General features: G+C 38.6%; 1 protein-coding gene across 1 annotated transcript in view; it reads right to left on the minus strand.

Moving 5' to 3' along the window:
- Positions 1 to 25,392, minus strand: part of TMTC2 (transmembrane O-mannosyltransferase targeting cadherins 2) — a 387,068-nt gene that overhangs the window by 125,999 nt on the left and 235,677 nt on the right. The window contains exons 5-7 of the mRNA XM_084795967.1: positions 14,510 to 14,595; positions 13,864 to 14,048; positions 12,758 to 12,836 (exon numbers count right to left, since the gene is read on the minus strand). Of these exons, the coding sequence (XP_084652093.1) occupies positions 12,758 to 12,836; positions 13,864 to 14,048; positions 14,510 to 14,595 (350 nt within the window). The remainder of the gene's footprint in view (positions 1 to 12,757; positions 12,837 to 13,863; positions 14,049 to 14,509; positions 14,596 to 25,392) is intronic.

A 25,392-nucleotide genomic window follows, 5' to 3' on the forward strand; every position in this document is an offset into this window, starting at 1 on the left:
TCATGGCAGGTATGCTAACCAATATAACACATCTCGGAAATAATTTTCCAGAAATATCCCTACAGTATTTTACAGATGAGAAGGACTGAGAAGCAGAGTACTTAAGTAAAATAGATGCACAGTTGGGAAGAGTTGCGACTTAAACCTAGAACTACTTGCCAACAGCACACTGCCTCCACCAGCTAGTCCAGAATAGCTACACTTTCTTGTTCATAGAAAATTTTGTTCTAGCTGAGATACATTGGACAGCAGGTTCACTGCCTTGCCTTAGGCTCATCTGTTGAATTAAAATAAAGAAGAGTAACAATAAACCACGGCTGACTTAAAAATGCTTCTTCGTACACACACATAAGTAATTTAATTCTTAAGCGGCACACAAGGCATACTTGGGTTGCTAGAGTAAACCCAAACACACACACACAGCCTCACACATACAGTGTCTACAAAAGATGTTAAAAAAAAAAAGTCAAAATGAAAATCTGAAATGCAAGAAAATGATGGTGGATAAATTAGGTGTGTTCAAAAAGCAACAAGTAAAGGCTTACTCAACAAGCAAGTACGTGCTAGGCTACTGGAGCTCTACAGTTCCCATCTCACATGAGCAGGAATTGTTATGCAGGAACAGGAAGGCTCATGGGTGGCAAGAGACTTGGACAGGACAATAAATGATCACAGCTTTGGCAAGATGGCTCACTATGTAAGAGAACATGTTGCTCATGCAAAGGCCCTGGGTTCAAGCCCAGCCACCCAAACAGTGGCTAACAATAGTCTGTACCTCTAGTCTTAGGGGGATCCACTGCAAGAGCAAGGTACATAGACATGCATGTAGGCAACACACCCACAGAAACAACCACAAACACACATAAACACAATAACTATTAAATTTTTTCCTTGCTTTTTCCACTATGTCATTTCATACAAAATGGATTTTAAAAATTACAAATGAGATTAAATAGGATTTTCAATAGTGAGAGAGAGAAGTACACGCATAATCTTCATTGAAATATTAAAATTATAAAAATTTCTAAAAGGCAATGGCCACAAGAAAGAAAATTCAGTGATTTCAAAAAACAAAACAAAACAAAAACAACAACAACAACAACAACAACAAAAACCAAACAGATGATCAGAAACAAGATGGACGTAGGAGGGTGAAGTCATATTCTCTAAGACTATAAATTTTAACTTACAATAACACACAAAAAAATGTTTATAGTATCCCGGAGAAAAGAAGCAACACTGACTATTTTTCCTTTTCATTGTACCAATAAGAAAACAACAACGGCATAATGGAGGCACATTCATAAGAATAAAAAGATATTCTGTGTGATGATGTAGTGATTGAGTTCATCACTCAGATTTATTTCCAATTCACTTGCAGGCAAAAGGGATTTGGATGTCTCTAGGCAGGCTTCCGACAGGGACCAACCAGTCTCAGATGTAGAGCAAACAGTGCTACTCCTCCTAACAAGCCCCGTGTCTAAACAAACCAGGCGAAGGCCAACTCACTGAGGAAAACAAATGGGGTTAGTGATGATGTCACAGTCTAGGCGTTCACTGATTCTTGTGTTTCAGACTTCTTGGCAGCTCCTGCTTGCAGATAAGGATTCGGAAAAAGTAGTTGGACACACGGTTAAAACTCTGAAGAGGTTCTTGCTGATCTTATAAAGCTCTTTTGGTCATCTTCAACAAAAGTGATTTCCTTCTACTCAACACTAAACTGTTAAAGGCCTTTTACAAACCTTGCTATCTTACTCATTAACTTATATTACCCAATGAAAACCACAATAAACATACACATGGTATAGTAGGTTAGCATTTGTTGCTCACTTCACAGAGCTTAAAATCAAGTGATAAGTAAATTTATGATATTTCCCAAACTACAATTTAGGAACACACAACACAACAGAAATGATTTGCTGTTGTTTTATATCTACTTATGGAGTGTGTGTGTGTGTGTGTGTGTGTGTGTGTGTGTGTGTGTCAGGATGAGGTGGTCTATATGTGCCCCATGTATGTACAGTGTCCACAGAAGCCAGAAGGGGGCTTGGGATCTCCTTGGAATTGGAGTTATAGGGGACTGTGAGACCCTTGGTTTGGGTACTGGCAACGAAACCTGCATCCTCTGACATATTTTACTAGCTCAAAGCATTTTACTCCATTTGCATTTTATTTGAAATAAAACTATGCTAGTTGGATCCAAATCGTATTTTTCGCATTCAAGTGATCATGACTCACTCACTGTTTACTCAAATTACTCTCCCAACTTTTCACATGCCTACACGACTTACTTGAGCAATTATCTTGTTTTGTAACTATCTTTTAAAACAATGTGTCAATCCATTTTGGTATTGAAATAAACAAACAGCAATGGAAGTCTTGGATGTGTTTTACGCTATCCCCCCACTCACGATCTCATATGAGTGTTTAGTCTCTTCTAAATTATATGGTTTCATTACTAAAACCAGCTACTTAACCCAAATAAAACTCTAGCATGTGGCATGAGCATGTTCTTAATTTTATTTTTATCTAAAACATTTAAATAATCATAGATCAATTTTTGTAAGCATTTCCTTCACACATAAATAATTCAAGGACTCCTTATCTTGTTCATATATCAATTGCTTTCCAATTACTCTATTTTTTTCTTCCCACATGAAGTAGGTTGTATCATCCAACTTTCTTCTTTAAATCATGTAACATTTTCCTGGTGATTGCAGCCAAACAATCCTTAGAAATTTTTTCAAATATTTGATCAAATTCAAAGTATTTATTGTTACTACATTAAAATCTTGGAATCTGGGGCTTGGAGAAAAGGTTCAAGCAGTAAAGCATGACACGATGAGTCTGGGTCTCTAGCACCCATGTAATAAAATCCAGGTGTGGTTTCATGTGTTCCCCTGTTACCCCAGTGCAATCTAGAGGAACGGGAACTGATGCAGGCGATCTACCCAACCCAAGAATATTGAGTTTATTGAGAGATTCAGCCTCGGGAATTAACACGGTGGGCTCGCGAGCTTGTACATACATATCCACACACAAGACAGTATACATACTAGCACACAATCACAAAATTTTAGGAATCAGTTTTGTTAAAAGGTGAGTCAACAAAACTGAGCTTGCCCATGAAAGATTCATAACCTTCTTATCTCTTCTCCTCTCTCATACTCCAGTGATTATAATCCTTCTTGTCTCAAATAAAGACAATGACACCAGATATAAAATCTTTCATCTCTTCATCTTGTCTTCCAACCTAAGTCCAGATCTTTGTTCCCAAGTAGAACCCAACTAATCTGATGAGTAATTGAGCATGTTATGATGTATCAATTTGGATTTATATTTTGTTTTGTTTATTTTTCTCTTTTGCTAAGTCTGTCAGAGCATGGAAAAGCACCAAGCACTTCATTTTTTTGGAATCTATAATGAAATAGAATCATATACCATCAGTGTGATTTACTTGATGAGCTTAATTTGTTGCTAATTTTTAAGGTTTTTTTTTCATTGTATTTTATGTGTGGGTGTTTTGCATTGATGCATCTGTGTACCATGTACCAAATGTGTTTGCATAGTCTAGAAGATTTGGTTAATAGTTTTAATGTATTTATGGCACAAACTGTTACTCTTTCTTGCTGGCTTTTGTGGCTATTTATGTATGAACCTTTCCACAATCTTATTCATAAAACAAGCAAACACTGAAAACCAAAAGGCACATAGTCTAGTTGCCCCAGATACTATAGCCCTGACTGGAAATACTCAATGGTTTTTGCAATTAGCAGGAAACGAAAATTCACATGGCTCCACATCGATTCACTACTCTCTAACAATACATTTAACAGCTGGGACGGTAGTCGAAGACTTGGAAACAAAATCAAACGTTCCCAGGTTTTAGACTGAGAAGTGTTAGGAACAGGTTAAACATGGACCTAACAGCATTACATTTAAGAGAATCTTTAAATCCTGATATATGGTTCATCACCAAAGAAAACACTCAGGGGTGTGCAGAAGGTTGGGGGGGGGGCGTGGACCTGAGCGTGCATTGCATTATGTTTACCTAATCATCAAGGCAGGAGTTAAACTTCAGAAAAAGTTTAAAAAGGTTCTAATTTGTAGCATGAGGTTAAATACAGGAAACATGTGGTGTGCTGTCAAAATTGAACTTGGAAGGAAGCCAAGAGCCCATGTCAATATTTCTCTCCTTACAGTGAAAGCTCCTGAAGTTCCTCAGGTTAATCAATTTCCTTTCTACTTTCAAGGAAATAGATTAAAAAAAAATCAATCCTATTGGCTTGGGGCCAATCCTGGTCAATGCTCAGACCCTTCAAAAATTAGAGAGTAAGTGAGCATGCTTACACACACACACACACACACACACACACACACACACACACACACACACACACAAATGCTGTGAAGGGAGAGAGAGAAGGAGAGAGTGGCAGGGAGGGAGGGAGGGAGGGACAGGAAGAGACTGTGTTTATGTTCTTGTATATGTTAAGGTCAGTGAAAATCCTTCCTTTCAGAATTATGTACTACTGAAATATTTAAAAAAATGAAAAGAAAAGAAAGACAGAAAGACAGACAGATATGTAAAGAGGTGTTAACTAGTATTTTCAAATACAACAAGATTTGCATCAGAAAAAAAAAAGGAAAATATGAACACTAGCACAAGAAAAAATAACGCACATAGTATCAGCAAAGAAACAGGGCTAAAATAGTTTCAGGAAAACGAGCAAGCTCATCATTTAATCAGTTGTGTATGACTAGGCAGCACCAGAAAGAAAAGCCCGTAGACCTAAGGGAAGTTCTCCTTATGCTAAAGTTTGGTGAAGCTGAGACAGCCATACAGAAATGTGACTGGACAGACAGATGGATGACAGCACTTCAGGAAGACCTTGCTTCTGGGGTCTGGTCAGTGTCTGCTGTGGAAACATCCACACATGTGAGCTTCAATGGAAGTAAAAGAAATTGAGGTTAAAATAAATTGCTTTACTGAGTCTCTGTATGCTGTGTGTACATTTATGTTTGGTTCTCAAATACATTGAGAAAAAGATGTTTCCTACATAAACACCTCATTTAACTTTCCCCGTGATGCTGTTTTGGAGCTCTAATTTTATCGACATGGGTAGAGACCACTGCTGTATTCACAATAAATAGGCAGCAAAAGACTGTGAAGGGTTTTTCCCAGACAGTAAGTTGTTGTCAACATATTAATTGTGGAAAGGTTTTTGAGGCTTGTTATAGAATCTTATCCTCAAGTAGGCAATTAAAATAGAATGAATGCTAAGTGTCTTCTATATTATAGCAATTAATAGAAATAAATTTATACTATAAATAAAATATCATATACTATAAGCAAATATTATAATACTTGCTCAAGGATACACATGAAATGTTTTTAAAACTCTTTAAATTTTAAAAATATTTTATGCTACTCTTCTGGCTTGCTATATTTTTAACAGACTTTTCTAAGTGAAGAGAGAGAGGGCACACATTTTTGTCTTTGGAGTTGCCTATTCTAAATACATGAAACACAAGCTTCTTGTTTCTTTGACCTGACTTTTCAAAATGGCATCGTTTCACACACACATAAAAATTTATTCCACATACTATGTCTATTTAGAAAAGTTGCATCAAATTTTGCCAGATCTTGAAAATGTACTGAATTTTGCTCTTCAGTTTATGAAATATACACAACTTATAGGCAAAAATTCAACCCATGGCTATAACCAAGGCCCAGAGGGGCTGGTGGAGTATGAAGCCCCAACCAAGGACCAAGCAGGGACAGGACCTATATCCTTTACATAGATGTAGCCAGTGGGCATCTCAGGCTTCACGTGGGTCCACTACTGAGTGGAGCAGGGGCTGTCTCTCACACTGCCTGTTATCTGTTTTTCAATCACTTCCCCCTCACTGGACTTGCCTTGCCAGGCCACGGGGGAAGAGGACCAACTCAGTCCTGATGCTACCTGATGAGCTGGGGTAGGTGGGTAGGGGGACTCCCTTTTTCTGAGGAATAGAGGAGAGGATGGGGGAGAGAGAGTGGGATTGAGAAGAGAGGAGGGAAGAGATTCTGACTGTGATGTAAAGCAAATTAATTAATTTTATAATTAATAATATATTATATAAATATATAATATATTATATATAATAATATAAAAATCAATTAATTAATAAAAATAATAAAGAAAATATACCCTTTTATCATTTACTTATATTGACACAACAGAAAATTGCTTTTTTCCCAACAGAATACAATGTAACTTCTGGAAATCAGAAAATATGAAGGATATTAATAGATATTAATTTGAGTATATTAATTTCCTTATAACTTGAATTTAAAATAAAAGAAATCAAGCTTCATTCCTTCCCTTTACCACAAAACTGGCAAAAGTATGAATTAATGTAACAGGTGGGCTTGTGTGGTTTTAATAGCAATGAAATATAATCAACTGTCTTATATCATATTTCCAGGAAAGCAAGTGATATTGAGACCTAAGCAAGATCCTTTCGCAGACACACTATTGACATTCAAGTGTTCAGACTCCCCAAAGGGACTATATATCTTGCTGTCCTGTGTTTAATTGAAACTTTAAACAAAATATATTACCTATTTAATGCAGCTGAACTGGATATTGCCCTTTGTAGTGTACAGTGCAATGCCTAGCAAATTGAGGGTTGAAACCACAATACATAATGTGAATGTTATACACAGCAGAAAATAAAAAGTAAAACTTAAGCCCCTGCAGTAAAATGAGAAACGGACACCTGTAGTTTTGTGTCCATAAATTTTGTAAATTTATCATATTGACACAGAGCCAAAAGTTTATTACTCCTTCTATTATGTTGGCTACTTAACTTCCTGAGTAAATTTTTAAAAGTCTTTCCAATCTACATTTGCCTTTATTTCTCTTAAAAATCAGAATATTCTTTAGGGAGTTATAGAAATTAATACCTAATCCAATTATATATTATATAATCTGATTAAATATTTAGGGCTGACGTAGAGATTCTCAACAGTGCCAATGGAACCAGTTGTAAGAAAAATCTCCAGAATTACAAATAGGAAAACAGGCGGCCAAGAGCAGCTTAACAGTGCTGGAGTGCTAATGCTTCCACTCGAAAGATGGAAAGTTCGAATCCCCTACCGTGAAAACTCAGCTCCTTCACACGCAGCGTGCCCAACATGCTGAGCAATCCTCTTGAGAAAACCTAGTACCAGACCATTAAGCATGCAAAGCCTCATACAAAAACATCAATCTGAATGTCCTCTGGGTGTATTCTGCAACATGGCAGGGAAACAGGGAGATAGGAGAAGGAGAAGACAGAGGAAAATGACAAGCAAAGAGAAGGAGCCAGAGAGAAAGGGGTTAGGCTTTAACCCACAACTACGAAGCTTTTAAAGGGAGTTAAATCAAATACTATACAGGAGGCTAAGTGGGAAATGAACATTGCATCCAAACTCAGGAAAAACGTAGAATGAGTCGCAAGTGACACTGCCTGGCTTTTGACACCAGAAGCTGTACCAGGATCCCCTGTTTGAATTGTTTCATTTTATGTGAATAACAGCCTAAAAGGTCACTGAGAACCTTTATGGCACTTAACTCTTTCACCTTATTTTTCCTTCTTTAAAGTAGAATTTCAAAATTTGTACAAACGTTCTGCACCTTGATGCTCTGTGAATAATCCAGTAGAATTGAGAGACACAAGTCTCATACCTAAAGGGCTACGTTTAGGAGTGAAAAGTTAAAGCAAAATGTTCCTCTCTGCCAGAGGTTTGTTACTGGAAATCCTGATATATAATGTTCTTTGCATTTGAGACTTAAGACATAAGAGACTTAAAACAAAACTGGGAGTCAACAGAAGGTGTTCCAGACATTAATGAGAAAGCCAATGGCTAATCAGACAGGAAAGAGCCTGATCAGGAGGTTGACGGAAACAATCATGCAGTTTCCACTTGATGATAAATGCAAATGACTAAGATGCATGTGTTTAGAAAGCAGGACATCGGGAGCATCTATGGCAACAGTGACTCTCGGGGCCACAGTGAATAGTCTCAAGGCAGGTTGTTCTTATTTGCTTTATTTGTTCCAGTCAGCGCAGCACAGTAAAGTGATGTTTTAAGCAATCCTAATTATTCAATACCAGTGATTATTGACTGTGCTGACTCGCTTGTAAGCCTGCGTTTTTCTCTCTTACTCCAAGCAGCAGGCTGCATTACCAAAATGAAATGGCCTGAATCACTTGTATATAATTAAACTAAACAATTACTTTGCATTGAGAATGCACAGTAATTTTATTTTCAATAGTAAATAGGCTTAAAATGACCTCTGGGATTAGAAGGGCTCAAACTGACAGAAGAACAATAGGAAGTTACAACCTAATTGAGCTTTCTGTAATCCTTTAGGATCATTCAACAGCCGAACCGAAGCAGACATACAGGAGATGAACAGTTCAGAGGATGATGAGGAGCCGGAAGGTGCTCACTGAAATCCGTACATGCTGCATATTTAACGCATGGGTTAATAACTAAAAGTATGTAGGTGTCATATTATTTATAGTTAAGTGTCTTAATTTTTTTACCTATTTTTAAAAGCATAGTTATAATTTTAGCAGTAGGGAGTTGGGAACTGGAGGATCCCATAGCTAGTATCAGTGATACCACTTGGGTACACAAAAAAAGCTTTGAATTTAAATCAAGAAATTATGCTTCTGCCTCAGACATAAAAATTGTAATCCCAACAGTTGACCTTGGTTCTTTGGGAGCTAATTTCCTACCTTGAGAAATAAAATAGACTACGTTGTTAGGATGTTTAAGACACAAGTCTTTCATCCCTAGATGCTGTTATTCACCTAATGTTTCACAGATTTATAAAAAGGAAAGGAATGGAGACCCAATAAAAACCTACAGTGGCTGACAGAATAAAAGATAATTTTGACTAAGTGTAGAGGGAAAATATGTCATAACAAGAAAGAGAGGGAGAGAGGAAGAGAATAGAATTAAGTCAACTGAAATTAATAATTGTGCTATTTCACTTTCAATTATTTCAGACAATAGTAAAGAGAAGATTTTTGATTATGTTTGCTGAGAGAAATGGGGACATGGACCTGTAATGAAAATGCAACCATCACGTGAGTTTTTAAAATTTGAGTTTTCAGAACTTGAAACCCTTAACTATAACAATAATCTTATCTACTGAGTAATAGTCTACTAAGTAGAGAAAGGTCTGACAATAAATATAACTATTCACTCTTAGAGGTGCGATCCCTATAGAAATGCTAATTCTACAATGGAGGGCAACTTTGCAAAGCATGCACCTGGTCAGATACCCAGGCCAATATTTTTATACTCATTATTATAATCAATTTCCAAATGGGTGTTAGCATCACAGCTAGCATATGAACTAGAACACAAAAGCTATCGAATTAAGAGCTCATCGGGCATACTTATCTAGAAACTGTCAAAGACAATCTGAAGCCAGGCTCTCTGACTTCAGAGAGTAGTCTACACTGAGGTCTGAACTGTCCTTTAACCCAACTTAGTGTCTCAAGATGCAACTATGTTCCACAAAATCAAAATCATGTAACTATCTAGAAGTGAATTTAACACTCTCTTTATGACATGATCTCTTAACTTTTGTTTTCCAAAAACTTTTGTTTACCAAAAACTTTTGTTTACAAAACGATGTTTAGTATCTGCTTAGTGTAATTCTGAATATTTTCAGCTCACCTAATTCTTCGGGGAAGATAGTCCCCTAGGACTATTGATCCTAAGGAATCAAAGTGAACAATAATAATATATTTTAGATTACTTGGTGCTTACTTATGAATAACCATAGTAAAACTGAGTAAAGAATCTTAAAATATGGAGAGCTGAAGTTGAGGGACAAATTAATCAACCCTGCTTTGAATTACAAGAAAAATGGGGGAAAATGTGTTTGTCTGGTATTCAAAGCAAGTGAAGTGACATGCACCGCAAAGTCCTAAAATGTTCAAAGGAAGGAAAAATCTTAAAGGACTAGCTTGAATTTGGTTTAAAGCAACCTCAGTGAATTTGTAAAAACAACATTCTAATATAGTTGTACTTTTACATGCAATGCATTGGCTCTCCTGTGTTCTAAAAACAAACAAAAAATAGAATAGAAAACACGCACCCGCATATACAGGCACACACATGCACAAGTGCTTAGGGGTAGTGGCCCTGAAGGGGTAAATGAATGAGACATGTGAAAAATGAATACTTGCTGGCTGAATCTAGCCAGACATTATAATCCATCACTGATCCCTAAAGGGCACTAATAATATGTAAATGTGTGAATTAGAAAACACAGGCAAGGCTGTTGATAAACTTGATAGGATAATCAGCACATGCTGACAGACTAATGAAACTGATGAACTGATAGGGCGGCTTATCTCCTAGGCCATTTTTCTCCCCTTGTCAAATGGAGGCTAATCAAAATGTATTAGGAGTTAAAGCAAACACTCGGGGGACTTAACCCATTTGATTAGGAGGTGAATTCACTCTCAGAGAAAATTATAGTTTCCTGAACAAGTGAAACTATAAAAACCTGACCAGCTGACAGAGCCTCACATAAAATCCAACAGAAGGCAGCCACCGTAATTACAGACAGAATCCGCTATTGGAAATTATATTAGGGTCTTCCCCTAGAAAATTGTCAGGGCGATTTTCAGAATCGGAGCAGAGACGTCCTCCTTCCATAATGGAAAATAACAAAGCCAGACAATGGCTCCAGGGACACACTCATCTTCTGCTTGTGAGAGCTCAGTGTTCGTGTAGCCACAGGAGAGGGAGGTCCCAAGCTACCAGCTCAATTCTCAATCCAATTTATTTACATAAAATAATTGAATGAATTTTCAGAAATCACTAACTGTTGAGAATACTAGCATTTCCCATTACCAATAAAGAGACCACATGCAGCTTGTCACCAAGACACTTAAAATCTAAACCCAATTTCGGCAAAGATATCTTATTTGACAATTGATTAAGAACTGGGCACTAAAGTTATGAATAAAATCAAAGCAAAACCACTCTGCCTCTTGAGATAAAGCTGGAGAAGGAAATCCTTAGAATGTTTATTCAGTTATAGAAGGTATTCAGCATTAAAATGTAACAGTCTAGTGAATCCACCCAGCACAGGCACATGTGGCATTCCTGTGGACATTTCATTCATGTGGACAGATGGCAAAATGCTTGAGAGTAAAAGGCACTGTTTTAATCCAGCAAAAGCTTAAAGGCAAAAATATATTTAATGAAGCTAAACTTTACCATGGTGGAACCGTATCAAAGAAGAAAATGGAATACTGAATGCCCTCTGTGATGTGAGCATTCAATCACCTTAATGCTGGATAGAGCAGCTGGAGGTGGGTCTCCCAGAGACATAGAACGGCATTACTAACCTCTTCCAAGGGAGATTTTTCTTTTCTGTTTCCTGAAAGCCTAAATTGTGCCTCATCCCATCTCTGACTATGTCTAGACTTCCTGCCATCTAAGAAAAGAGTATGAGGGTTTTGTTGTTGTTTGTTTGTTTGTTTGTTTTGTGTTTGCAAATACATGTTCAAGTCACAGAGCATTTTGGACTTTACATAATACACACACACACACACACACACACCATGCAGCTAGTATCAACTTTCACTAATCATACGATTTACATTGAACACAAGCCTGTTGGTTACACAGCGTAAACCTCCTCATTCACATATATGGGAGTAGTCTAGGAATATTAAAGGCCTTAATCAGGTTTAATGAATAGTAGTTATGAGTTTGCATTTCTGCTCTAGAAAAAAAAAATAATTTGATTTGAGGACAAAAGTAGTTCTTCTCCACTTCCTGGAAAGAGTTAGGCTAACCCATCAGCAAGGCATCTTACTCCACATAAACGTTTTTCCCAGGAGGCTCACGCTGCATAGGTAGTTGTGCCTACCATCAAACAGCTGTGGCAACAATTCCCAGAGTAGTAATGGATTAATCACAGCTGATAAGAGCTTCATTAGAATTTCTAGTTATTTACCTCTTAAATCTGGGGATGCAGGGTGGGGGCTGGGGGTGGGGGGGTGAGGAGAATCTATGTCCTAGAGTTATATACATTCTGACTGGTAAAGAGAATTAAGCAGATTATTCGACACAGGAAAAATAAATGATCATAGTAGCATACTTATCATATTTCCCAGTCTCATTCTAGCCTCAAATACTACACTGGGGGGGGTGGGGGGGGAAAGCTACAGGAAGCCAAGGCCTCATCCATGAAAGCAATGCAATGGCCCGGAAATTCCATCTTTCACATGCACAAAAACTCATGAGTCTCTACATTACTCCAGGGTAAGTACTGAGAATCTTCTGATTAGGAGAATATGCTAAAAACTGTTGTAAATTTGTTAAATTCATTGAAATAACCACATATTATATATATATATATTTTTTTTTTTTTTACCAAAATTTAACATAAGTACAAGATATTCTTTTCTCATTCCCTAGAGTCTCATTAGACTTGGTATCCAGGTGGCATTGAGAGTCCCTTGCAAAAAGGTATGGAACTTAGCAAATCTGATAGACATACCATATTATCGTGTCACTTTGCTCACGTCAGAATGAGGGCTCTGCTGCAATCTGGATGATGCAGAGTGTGAGCATCGCTCTGTGACTACTAATAAGATACTAGGAACCGACCACACATAAACATAGTTCTTCCTTCTCCGCAAAATCCCTGAAAATAAATTAGTGCAGTAGTGCTGTACTCACCCATCATGTTATATAAGCTCTGAGGGGCAAACTGCCTTGGCATCTTCTGAACTGCTTCCTTATATACACTCAGGGCCTCCTAATTTAAGGAACAAAAAGAAAGATAAATCATCATTACAGGACGAGGATAGACACTGAAAGTAACATAATAACATTTCTCCAAAGCTAAAACTACCCATTTCTGTTTCTGAATGGTTCACCAGAGGAAAATAATTGAGCTGCCCTTTGAAATCGCACTGCCTTAATTTCACGAGTGAAAACAGCCTGGTGAGGAATGCCACATAAAAATGTAGCTTAACAAGGAGCTGAATGTTGGCAATACTCTTAATATAAATTTTCCAGTTCACACAGATTACTCAATAAGAAGAGCTAAAAAGCATTCATACTTCGAAGGTACTCGTTAGTCATCCCAAGTCTCTGGTTGCTTTAACTCAAGCAGCCCTAGGGTACAAATAAAGTGCCAGCAAGCAAATAAATCTTCCTACTGACAAGATTTACTGAAACCGTTAAATGAAATTGTTCTAGAAGGTGCACCTTCTTCCTCGCATAAGAGAACGTGGACAGGATGTGGACTGTCTTGATAGAGGACAGTTTAAGAGATAAAGAGAGACCAGGGATGCCATGCAGGCATGAAGAGATAAGATAGACCAGGGATGCCATGCAGGCATAGTTTCTTGATTGAAGAGGATGAAAGTAGGATCGCCTAACTTACTAAACAGTTACCTTGCTTACTACCTCCTCCACCGTTAAAGATCCATTATTTTTATTTAACTGTTCTTGAAAAAATTAAGGAAAATAGGTGGCATTTAGATCAAGTTACATTCTTGATACTCAAGAGTACAAATAATATCTTTAAAAAAAAAAACAAAACAAACAAGCACCAAGTAGAGGATTAACAATTCTAGAAACTGTATCTTAGATCAAAGAGATGGCGAGCAACGCGTGTGCTTTTTCTGTTCAACAGTCACTACACCACCTATCCCCACATAAATGGAAACGTGAACACGTTAGCTTTGCAAAAGACCGCAGTGACCCCACTATGGCGGCTGCAGGGGAGAATACGGTGAGACTACATCGGAACATGGGGCAGGGAGGTGCGGACACACCTCATAGTGTCCTTGCTCATGATAGAGCTTCCCTAGGTTGTACAGGCAGCTGGTAACTGAGCTCTTATGTGCGTGAGGGTCCTTCAAGTTCTCATCCGGAATGTCAGAACACTTGAGGAACGTTCGCCGGGCTTCTTCTGTCTTCCCTTGGTTCATCAAAATAATGCCGGTGTTCAAATACGCAGCTGAGGGGAGGAAAAATAGAAACAGAAGGGTAAAGAGATAGGCACTGTGGATAAAGGGATGTAGGCTTCATCTTGGTCCAACGTATATTTCTTATTTATTAAAAATAATAATAAAATAAAATAAAATAAAAATCATTAAATATGTAGGGAGCAAGTACATTATCCATAATGGTAGCGATTAAAAACCAAGTATTAGTATAAGCATAACTGTCTATTCATTCGACTGAACTCCAAAGATCTGAGCTCAAAAGCTAGTTAAATAAAAGACTGAGCTATTGGAGTACTTTGTAAAAACTAGAAATGGTATGAGAGGATGCTATTGAGGGAGAGAGAGGAGGGACTGTCAATATTAATAAGTATTTAGAAACAGGGGTATCACACACACCTGCTTTCTCTGAAAGGCTTCTGTACAGAGATAAAAGGAAATACGGCAGCGATTCCAAAACTTCAGGACTACTTACAAGCCAGCGTAGGCCTGCTCCCGATGGCCAGCTTATAGTAATGCAGGGCTTCTGTAAACCTGCTGTTCTCCTGAAGCAGCAACCCCCTGCGTGAGGAAACGAGAAAGACCGGATGGGTCTGTATTTACCGCTATCCAGAAAACCACACATTTTCGTTTTATATTCCAATGGTAAAAATGGTCAGCGGCCCAATAAAAATGCTCTCCTGGCATCATAAAACTAAATTCTAAATGGGAGGAAACGATCTCTCGGGAGGGAAAAAAAAACAACAAAAAACCCTACACAGGTATCAGTGTACCCTTGTTCCACGGGAACGTATTAAGATGGATTTTCAAACAGACTTCTGTAACCAATAAACTTTCCCCTCTCGGAGTTCTTCCCCTCCCTCTCGAATGATTAGCCACCTGGATCTCTGTTAGGAGCCCAAACATTTCCTCATCACTTCACCATGGAAACCTGTAGAAGGCTGGGATATATGCGTAGAAACATGAGATGCCTCCCTCACTAGCAGTTGCTTGGGAAGTATTTATACGTAACTCCCCCAATAGGCAAAAAGGCTAAAAGTGGTCTGGCTCAATGGCAAAGGCAGAGTCAGATGCGGTGAAGAAACAAAGAGAAGAATGGGAGGCCGTCTATTTCATTGCTGCTTGCAATTCATATAAACTTGAATTTTAGAGTACTGGGCAAATCTCAATCTACGAGGCAGAAACACGTCTTCTTTCCCAGACCCTCAGCCCCTTGGGATCTCTCTATGAGGCTCTTTAAATAGTACCCACATGTATTAGCCAAGCTATTCCAAACTCTACCTTTATGACTTAAGGGAAAATAAGTTACAATCATTTCTATGAAAATAAGATGTCAGGAAACTGAATTAATTAGAAAGCTCTCCCAAAGGGTTTGATGTAGGCCCCTTCACTGGTAAACAGTAAGTATCCTACAGACAGAAGGTGCATCTATTAAGCCAACAATTGCTGTTATGATGCCAATTGCAGACTCAACTTGGCAGCTTCTTTGGCTATTGTAAGAGAAGTAAGAACTGAGGTCTGTGATAAGAAAAAGCTACTGTCAAAAACATGAATTTGTTGAGTATAGCTGTGGTTGGAAATGGCTGAGGTTTTGCCATTGGCTCATGTGTAGGAATCTGGGACCCTCAATGGAGTAATACTGGCAGGTAAGGGGACCTTTCAAAGATGGAGTCTGACGATGGAAAGAGGTTAGTTCCCTCCCACTTCCTCGTAAGTTGCTAACACCAATCTCCTAAATTAAGTTTTGAAGAGATTGGTTATTTTATACTCAAGCAGTTGAACAAGAAAACAAGACTATCATCCCCATGTCTGGGTTTGTGTCCCACCATGGAAGCTGCCCACTTATATAAACTGTCCACTGCTGGCTTTGTCTTCCTTCCTTCGGGGAGTCCATCTTCCCCCATATTTGGCATCCTGTTTCCCCCTAGCCTTCTTCCATTTGTGAGACCATCCTGGGCAGAACAGAAACCCTGGCCAGTTCCTTATTCATTCTAACACTGCTTTAGGGGAAGTTGGTGTTCCACAATAGTCTGTCTCTTCTCTTCATAAAGTCTGTATGTCATTCATCATGCGTGGACACATCTTATATAGCAGCAAACTGCCTTCCCCACCAAAGTGATGATTATTCTCTCCTGACATCCAGATGTTTCTATCAGCTGACTAAGCCACATGAAATCCAGGGACTCAGTAGAATTTCCGAAGCCAACACATGTAAAATGTGAAGGATATCTCCTGCTTACAAATAAATCAGAAAACAGATAAACAATATATATAAACAAAACAAAGAACTCTCCTTAGAGGGACAGCATCATCAGCTCAGCTCCCAAAATCAGAAAACTGGTTATCATTCCTGATCCCTCATTGTTTCATAGTTACATGTTTGGTCAACTCCAGAGCCATTGACTGTTATCTGCTATGGCTCCTCACTAGTCCCTGAGGGTTCGTCTCTATAACTCTGTCAGAACCCCTTTCTATCTTTTCTACCATCTGAGTCCCTTCAAAGCACACTGATTAGTCTCTATATAATTACATTTCTAAAGGGCAAATACGCTCCTAGGATAGCTGGAATGAACGTGCTGGGGACGTGCATGTATCTGACTCTGTGCCTAAAGCCTAGATGCCTGGAGACTGATGTACTTGGTCTCATGGGATCTGCTATGCTGATACATTATATTCTGTCACTTCCCAATTCATAAAATACACAGAGAGCAGGGAAGAGCACACCGTGTGATAATAAATCCTTCAAAAATTCTGTCCTGTGTCATAAAGGCAGCAAGGAGTGAGTTCATGACAGATGGCTACAGGGAATGATTTCCAACAGGTAAGGATGTCCCTGAATATCGCTTCACTTTCTGAGGCATGCCGCAGCAGTAAGCAAGACTCACGTGTATAACAGAAAAGGGCAAGATATACATCCCAAGCAACACTGCGGAAGGCTAGTGAGCATGCCCACACAAACAGGCTTAAAATAGCACCATCGGCCTGATGTTCCACAGGAAGAAATGAGATTCTAAGAATTAACAAACTAACTGAGGGTCAGGGGTGAGTTAAAAAGAAGCCAAGACAGAACTGGACAGAGTTTTTCTGAAAATAAATCCCATGCTCTAAGCTGGATAGAGTGGGGCTCACATTTTATCCTGGGTACTTTAGAGAGAAAAGTAACAGGGTCAAGAGATTAATGTCATCCTGGGCTGCCTACTGAATCTGAGGAGGATCTGTGCTACATAAAACAAAACAAAACAAAAAAGCAAAAAAAGGCCAAATGAACCCACCAACTAAACAACAACAACAACAATAACACACACAAAACCTTCATGCTACCAAGGTGGAAATGTGTTCAATAGTTCTACAAAGCTATAAAGCCTAAGAACCACAACAGTGCTCATCACCATAAGATATGATTTCCAAGAGTGCAATAGTGGCCCTTATATCTTAGGGATAACCACCAGTCATTCATTTATTGGATGTAAAGCCTCCTTAACAGGAAGGGATTCATGGCTACTACTATAAAACTAGCTAATTTCCTGTGGGTGGTAAGGCCACTGGAGCTCAGTGGACAACCAGCACTGTTACTGTCCTAAATTAGTGTAGTCCTAATTGTATTCCAAACACTTATCCTTATGTCCACAGATAAGTGTAGTTCTCATGCCTTATCTGAAAAAGTTTCCTTTTGCAGCAGACACAGACCATTAGGTAAATCTGAAACTGGTCATGACGCAGAAGACAACTGACCATGGCATTCCCAAAGACCAAATGAAACATCTACAAGACACGGATGAAGATGGAGGAAAAAGGAGTGGAACAATTATAAGACCCAGGGAAGGAGGGATGTCTACAAGTCAGTGTCTTCTAGATACCAAAAGGAAGCTGCGCCCATAAAGTTTCCACAGGTCTAGCCCCTAAACAAGACCAGCACAACGGCAGCAGCAATTGACATGCCAGGGTGGATAGGGGGAATCATCCAAGACCCCATCACTAGACAAACAGCTATAGACTAGTAACTGCTGCTGAGAAAGTGAAGTTCAGTCTTCTCCATCACCCCAAGTAGTCATTCTAGCAACACGAATGAACTCAGCAGGTTCTGGTGATCCATACATAAAAGTAAGAGGCCATGATGTTGAGAAGGAGTAGAAGAGATGTAAGAGTTAGAAGAGAAAGACAGAAGGTGAAATGAAATTTTAACAGTCAAAAAAAAAAAAAAATCACCACCAAAACCAACCAACCAAGCAAACACCCTGCATGCTGTTGACAGAAGTAGAAAAAAGACAAAGACATCCATTTCTAGATACATGTAGACAGAACATCTACCACTTTGCTCTAAAACTCAAATTCTGTGTAACTCTAGCTTGTCTTGATACATTGAAAGGGAAGCCATCATCTTGAAATTCCATATTGATTTTAGATCTGTGCCCCCCCCCCAAATTGTTAACAGCAGGCCACATTTACAAAACCTACAGTTTTCTTGGCTGTAAACTGTATGATTTGCTGAAGTATAGATAGATAGAAATCCCTCAAGTGCATTAGTTGCAACAATAAAAGTAGCTATGTTCAGTCATTTTACAGCATTGCAAGCAGTTTACATGTTAAGCAACATCAATCTTACAAGGCAGGTTGTTACACCTGGCTCTGTTTCATCCATGATGAACTTTAGGCAAGCAGATCTATCTGTCTGTCTGTCTGTCTGTCTATCCTATCTATCCATCCACCTATCTGAGAGAGGTTCTTACTACATTGCTCCATCTGGTCTGGAACTTACTATCTAGACCAGTCTGGCCTTGGACTCAGAGATCTGCCTACTTCTGCGTCCTGAGTGCTAGTATTAATGGTAAGCACTACCACATCCAGCTAGATAAGCGGATATTAATTAAGAAGCATACAAAGGACTGCAAATAGTGACAAGTACATCCAAATATAAGCCCAGCAGTCTACAAGTAATTGAAGGCTTGCACTATATATTTGATTATTCACACCAAAGGCTTTTCCATGGCTTTTCAAATCGATGACATAGCATGCTCACACATTGGCCATCTCAACAAACTCTTCTAGCTTCTAAATATATTAAAAATAAGAGTACATTTTAAGGGGGCTAGAGAGATGGCTCAGAGGTTAAGAGCACTGCCTATTCTTCCAGAGGTCCTAGTTCAATTTCCAGCAATCACATGGTGGCTCACAACCATCTATAATGAGATCTGGTGGGCAGTCACATACACAGGCAGAACACTGTATACATAATAAATAAATCTTTTTTAAAAAAAGAGTATGTTTTACTATATCACTCTGCCAGAGTATAGTCAGAAATAGTTTTATATACATTGTGAAAAGTTGTTTTATAAGCTAGTAAATGGACTCTTGGTATGGAATAACACATGATTAGAATATTGTATGCATAGTAAGCGGAAAAAATATACCATTTTCTAGATTATAAACATCAGAGTCATTGTTATATAGTTGAGTGTGAAGAACTGTAAAGTATGGCATACTTGAGGAATATTTTACTTCTCACATTTCTCATGCTTTTTTACTCTCTTAGAACAGTCACATAAACTAAAGTCAGTACTGAGTAACACAAACTGGGGAAGCAGGAAGAGCAATATCTGTTCCAGGCAAAGGAAGAAACATGTGAGCTCCTAGTTGCAATGCCTACATTCTAGAAAATCACGTTATTTCATACACAGACATGCACACGCACACACATAGAGAATAGCAGAAACAGTAGCAATAATACAATGATTTCTCTTACAATTTATCAGCTTTTTTTTTTTCTGTTACGGACAATTCTCAGAATTACCAATGTGTGTGCAGAATTTATTCCATGAGAAAAATTTATCCATCTTTCCAACAACCATTCTTCTAAAATACCACTTAAAAATAATCATAGTGGCAATACAACTTGATTAATGAAAACCAGTCAAAAGAATAACTACAATGAGTTGGGAAAAGTTAAATGCAGATTTAAATATAAGTGAAACACAAATCCTAAGTAGGCCCTAAACACTGAAAGAGGCAGAGGGAAACATTTATTTACCACTGTCCTTTAAACCAAGGGTCACTTTTCTACCCCAGGGAGTATTTGGCAGTGTCTAGAGACTAGCATGCATGAGTGCTGGCCTTGGTAAAGGGGCCAGGGTGGTGCCACTGACATCAACTGGGTAGAGAGCAGGGATGCTCAACACTGACATCAACTGGGTAGAGGGCAGGGATGCTGGCCACTGACATCAACTGGGTATAGGGCAGGGATGCTGGTCACTGACATCAACTGGGTGAGGGCAGGGATGCTGGTCACTGACATCAACTGGGTGAGGGCAGGGATGCTGGTCACTGACATCAACTGTGTAGAGAGCAGGGGTGTTGACCACTGACATCAACTGTGTAGAGAGCAAGGATGCTGGTCACTGACATCAACTGTGTAGAGAGCAGGGGTGCTGACCACTGACATCAACTGTGTAGAGAGCAGGGATGCTGGTCACTGACATCAACTGTGTAGAGAGCAGGGATGTTGGCCACTGACATCAACTGGGTAGAAGGCAGGGGTGCTGATCACTGACATCAACTGTGTAGAGAGCAGGGATGCTGGTCACTGACATTAGCTGGGTAGAGGGCAGGGATGCTGGCCACTGACATCAACTGGGTAGAGGGCAGGGGTGCTGGTCACTGACATCAACTGGATAGAGAGCAGGGATGCTGGTCACTGACATCAACTGGGTAGAGGGCAGGGATGCTGGTCATTGGTATCAACTGGGTAGAGGGCAGGGATGCTGGTAAATCTACCAGGAAACGGAGAGGCCGCGAAGAAAACTTCCCAGCACAGAAAATGAGAAATTGTGATTAACTTTTCAGAGTAAGTAAATGCAACACATTTCTTTGTTAATAATGTTTCTTTGAATGCCTGTCACCATATACACCATTATAAAGAAAACATAACATTAGGAAGAAAAGGAAACTAAAAGGCTTTTTTAAATGAAAATAAAACCTATGATTGGCTTTTCTGGCTTTTTTTTTTTTCTATAAAGAAGAGAAAAGCTATTCTAAAAATTGAAAAAGGACATCCTTGTTGACTCTGATAGTACATCTGAACAACTGTAAGTGTCTTTCTGTAATAACTCTGAGTTCCTGATATGCATGCCAGATTACCTAGTCTATCATTCACATGTATTCACATATAATATCACACCTCAATCCACAAACACTGGCAGCCTAGTTGTCCCTTGGTGTTAGTGTGGGGATTCGTTCAGGATTGTTCCTGGCCACTCAAATCCATGGAAAAACAAGTCATTTACACATGGTGATGAAATATTTGAATTTAACTTACATTCTCCCATTTATATATAGTATTTGTAATGCCTAGTACAATGCAAATAGTTGCTATTCTGCATTTCCTAGGAATAACAAGTGCTGGGCATGGTGGCACACACTTATAACCTCAACACTCAAGAGATGGAGAAGGAGTTCAAAACCAGCCTCATCTACCTAAAAAGTTCAATGCTAGCCTGATCTATATGAGTCACAGAGTAAAAGAGTCGAAGAGGTCAGTATAGTTTTGACTTCTGCATGATTTCATGCAGTGGTTGGCTAAATCTATAGAAGGAATATTGAGAAATATGCAGTTATGATTATATTATAATCATATTATAAATTGAACTGTAAAGTCTTTAAGACACCCCTGTTTAAAACCACAATATTCTAGAATCTTGATTAAGGAAAATCAATCAAAGTCATGATAGCAAATCCAAAATAAAACAAATGAATAAAAATTCTAAATCATGGTATAGAGAGATAGCTCGGTAAAGGCACTTAGTGCAAGCTTAAGGACTTGGTTTGATCCCTGGGACTCATAGGGTTGAAACAGAACTGACTCCCTCAAGCTGTCTCAGATCTCCACAGGTGTGCTATTCCAAGGGCACCCCCTCCACAAATAAATTATAAAATAAATGTTAAAAAACTCTCAAATCTTCAAATGTGACTTTTGCCTTGAATTCTAAAAGGGTCTTTAAAAATATGTGAAATACGAGATATCCCAAAGTTGGAGTGAATAAAGTTTATGAGCATCTGAAGGGTCAAGTATTCAGTAATATGTGCCTCAGTGTCTTGTGCTGGATCCACAGAAAACTCCAGGGGACCAGGTTGCCGCTAACAGACAGCTTTGCACATTCTCACTGAAGAAATAGTACAGACAATTAATTGCTTGTTAATTTCTTTAATTTTATGCAAAACCCATATCACTCCAATACTATGTTAATATATTAAGTAGGGCCAGTTAGCTTAGTATCAAAAAATGAATAGATAATTTTTTGAGTAAATTGTTTCAATATGAAAACAGACAAACAATCACACCAGTATGTAAATTGTGCCATGAGAAAGCCCAGCCTCTTGGGAATCCACAGAAGGAACACATTCCCAAGATGGCAGGTCAGGTGCCGTTCCTCCAGAAGACAAGAGACAAAGGAGAAAGCCAAGAATGCAGAAGACAGCATTCCAGAGAGAAAAGCCATGGCTAGGAAACGCCAGAGTCACAAAGGGTGGCATTTAAAACCCTAACAATAGCAATAATAGCAGGCTTTGTGAAGATCAAATGACATAATCTATGTAGGAGGAGGCATTTGGGACCGTGAAAAGCCAAGACAAGTGACAACTAAGACTGCACAACTGAGAACAGGTTGCAGTTGAGAATCTGCACAGCCCTCCCTAGCAATCAGTCAGAGGACACTATTTACCTACAATTGCTCACCCAGAGTTTTAGAAACACTAAGCTCAATTGTGAAGAAAAATATTATATCGATCTGCAGCTGATGTAATCTCTGAGTTTTATTTCACTTGATCATTATTTAACACCTACAGGGACTTTAAAACTAACGATGAACCCCCACCGAGATACAAAATAAATTTTAGATCTTTGATTTATTTATTTTTCCTGAAGCTATTTACATGTGTGAAATTTCCTAACAGTAATTAATTAACATGAGTCAGAAACATGTTTGAATTCTGTATTAACTCAAACTTCGTAATCAAATTCGTTAATTTAGCTGCCTCTAATAGTGAGGCTTTATATCGTTCAACTGTGAATTGAGAGTAGAGATGAATTTCCTCTATTTTTCAAAACTTGTGCTCACTTTTAAGCAATGAGTATAACAGGACACTTAAATATGAATCCTTAGTCTCTATTACTAAAGGAAGTAGGACTTAACAGCATGCCACATAGCCATAAAACATCAATGTCCCCATATTCTCCTACATAGACTAAAAAGCAGGCAAAATGACCAAGTAAAGACATGGTTTTAAAAGGCATCAAATCCAGAGTTTGTGTCAGTCAGTTCCAACTTCCCCTTGGTGGGGAGGCCCGGTGGCATTCAGAGAAAGGATAGACAGGCTACCAAGACGAGACCTGACAGCCTACGATCATATAGTGGGGGAGGAGGTCACCCTCGGTGACTGACATAGGAGGAGGGGAATAGGGTAAAAGCGGGAGGGAGGGGGGAACGGATGGATACAAGGGATGGGATAACAACTGAGATGTAATCTAAATAAATTAATTAAAATGAACTAAAATTTCAAAAAAAAAAAGGGGGGGCAGCAAATCCAAAGTCCTTCTAAGTTCAGACTGTTATAGACGTTCTTGAGTCTTGAAATTCCGTACTTCTTAAGTCTGTAAGCTTTAAGAACTGAGGTGTGCGCTTTCTGTGCCTTGGCCATTGTGCTGTACTGTGAATAAGCGAGGGGAAGCAGGATCAAATCCATGTGCAGCAAGGTTCCGCTATGGGGCTAAATCCCACAAGCTTCCAGGAACTCACAGAAGAGCACTGTCCATGCAGCTCTTGGCAATGCCTCTAAGGAGGATGTGGCAAGTCCTCATTAACCTGCTGGCTATCCTGTGCCTAGGATGCTGTCCTGAGGATGGTGGCAGACATAATAAAGGAGCCCAAGACACTGAGCAAACGGCCTCCCTAGCCAGCTGCAACTACACTTCCCTGGACTTCTGGTTATGTCACAGAGAAAGTTCTTCCTATTTTCAGCTTCTTATCACTCACCAATCAACTTCTTGCCAAGTACCAAGATGCTAAATACATTAGCTTTTGAGTTTTTATAAATTACATAAAGCCATACAAAATAACAAATATGACTAGTATAGGGAATTTTAAATAAAGTTGCTTATTACATTTGAATACATACAAAGTATGAGTTGTCTAGCTTGAGTCACAACCAGATTAGACAACAACCGACAATAACAAAAAATCAGGCCAAAGTGCTTATATTAAACATAATAATTAATAATTAAATTCATTATTATTACTAATTAATAAATAATATAATATAAATAATATAATACTAAATTAACAGATTAAATTAATAAATAATAAAATATATTAAAATTATATAATTTAAAAGCCAAATAGGTCAGAGAATTTGGATCACTTAAATTAAGCTTTTAGATACAGACACGGACAGAACTGTCACTCTTTGCTCAAGGAAACAATTGCATTTGCAATTTTTTTTAGTGTTACTGTCCTCTCAAATTCTAGAATAACGACACTCACAGCAATTACCAGATGGAAGAGAAACAGGCTGGATTTCCTACTTACAAAAAGATGCAATGAGCTTCAAGTGATCAACTGTGAGCTGAGGACGCCATTACAGACAAGCCTGTGCTTTCTGCATCATAGCATCCTTGTGGCCACTAGGTCATCTTTAGACAACAGGCGTTCTATCTGATGTCTAAGCACAAGGATTCTCTTGACTCATACTTTTCCTCCAAATCAAATGCTCCCTTTTCTTCCTTTGTCTTAAATAAATGACTCTGAAGACTGGCAAAAAAAAAAATGACATTTTACAAAGACTTCCTTGTGTAGGATAGTACTAAAAGAGGAAGTACATGTAACAGATTGTTTTTCCACGAGACCTGTACCTTTCACTTATTAGAAAATATTTAGCATAGATGCTATTAGAGATGGAATTGGATAGTTAAACTATTGTTACTGCACATGGTGATTGTTGAGCATTATGAATTGTGAGCAAAACTAAAAGATGGGTTTTGTTTGAAAATGTTAAATTCTTCTAGTACTGAAAATGGGTAAATTGTCCTTGTGCACTACTTTTCTTGTGTGTCAAAGAATACAAAGGACACACGGAGGAAAAGACAAACAGCCAAATCCCAGCGGAGGGAACAAAGGCGTACAGATCTCCTACAGTTCTCTAAAGCTGGAACTTGTGTCAAAGTGTACCATCTCCAAACTGTCACATAACTGCCAAGAAGGTTCCAGAAAATATAGCATAGCTTCTCTTCCTTGTTCTTTCTTTTGATACAGACCTGCTTATTTGTTCTAAGCTGAATTTCATTTAGATGTTGACAGCTCAGTAAAGTACAGT

This window comes from Acomys minous (genome assembly GCF_964271855.1).
Source record: "Acomys minous genome assembly, chromosome: 9".
Classification (NCBI taxonomy): domain Eukaryota; kingdom Metazoa; phylum Chordata; class Mammalia; order Rodentia; family Muridae; genus Acomys; species Acomys minous.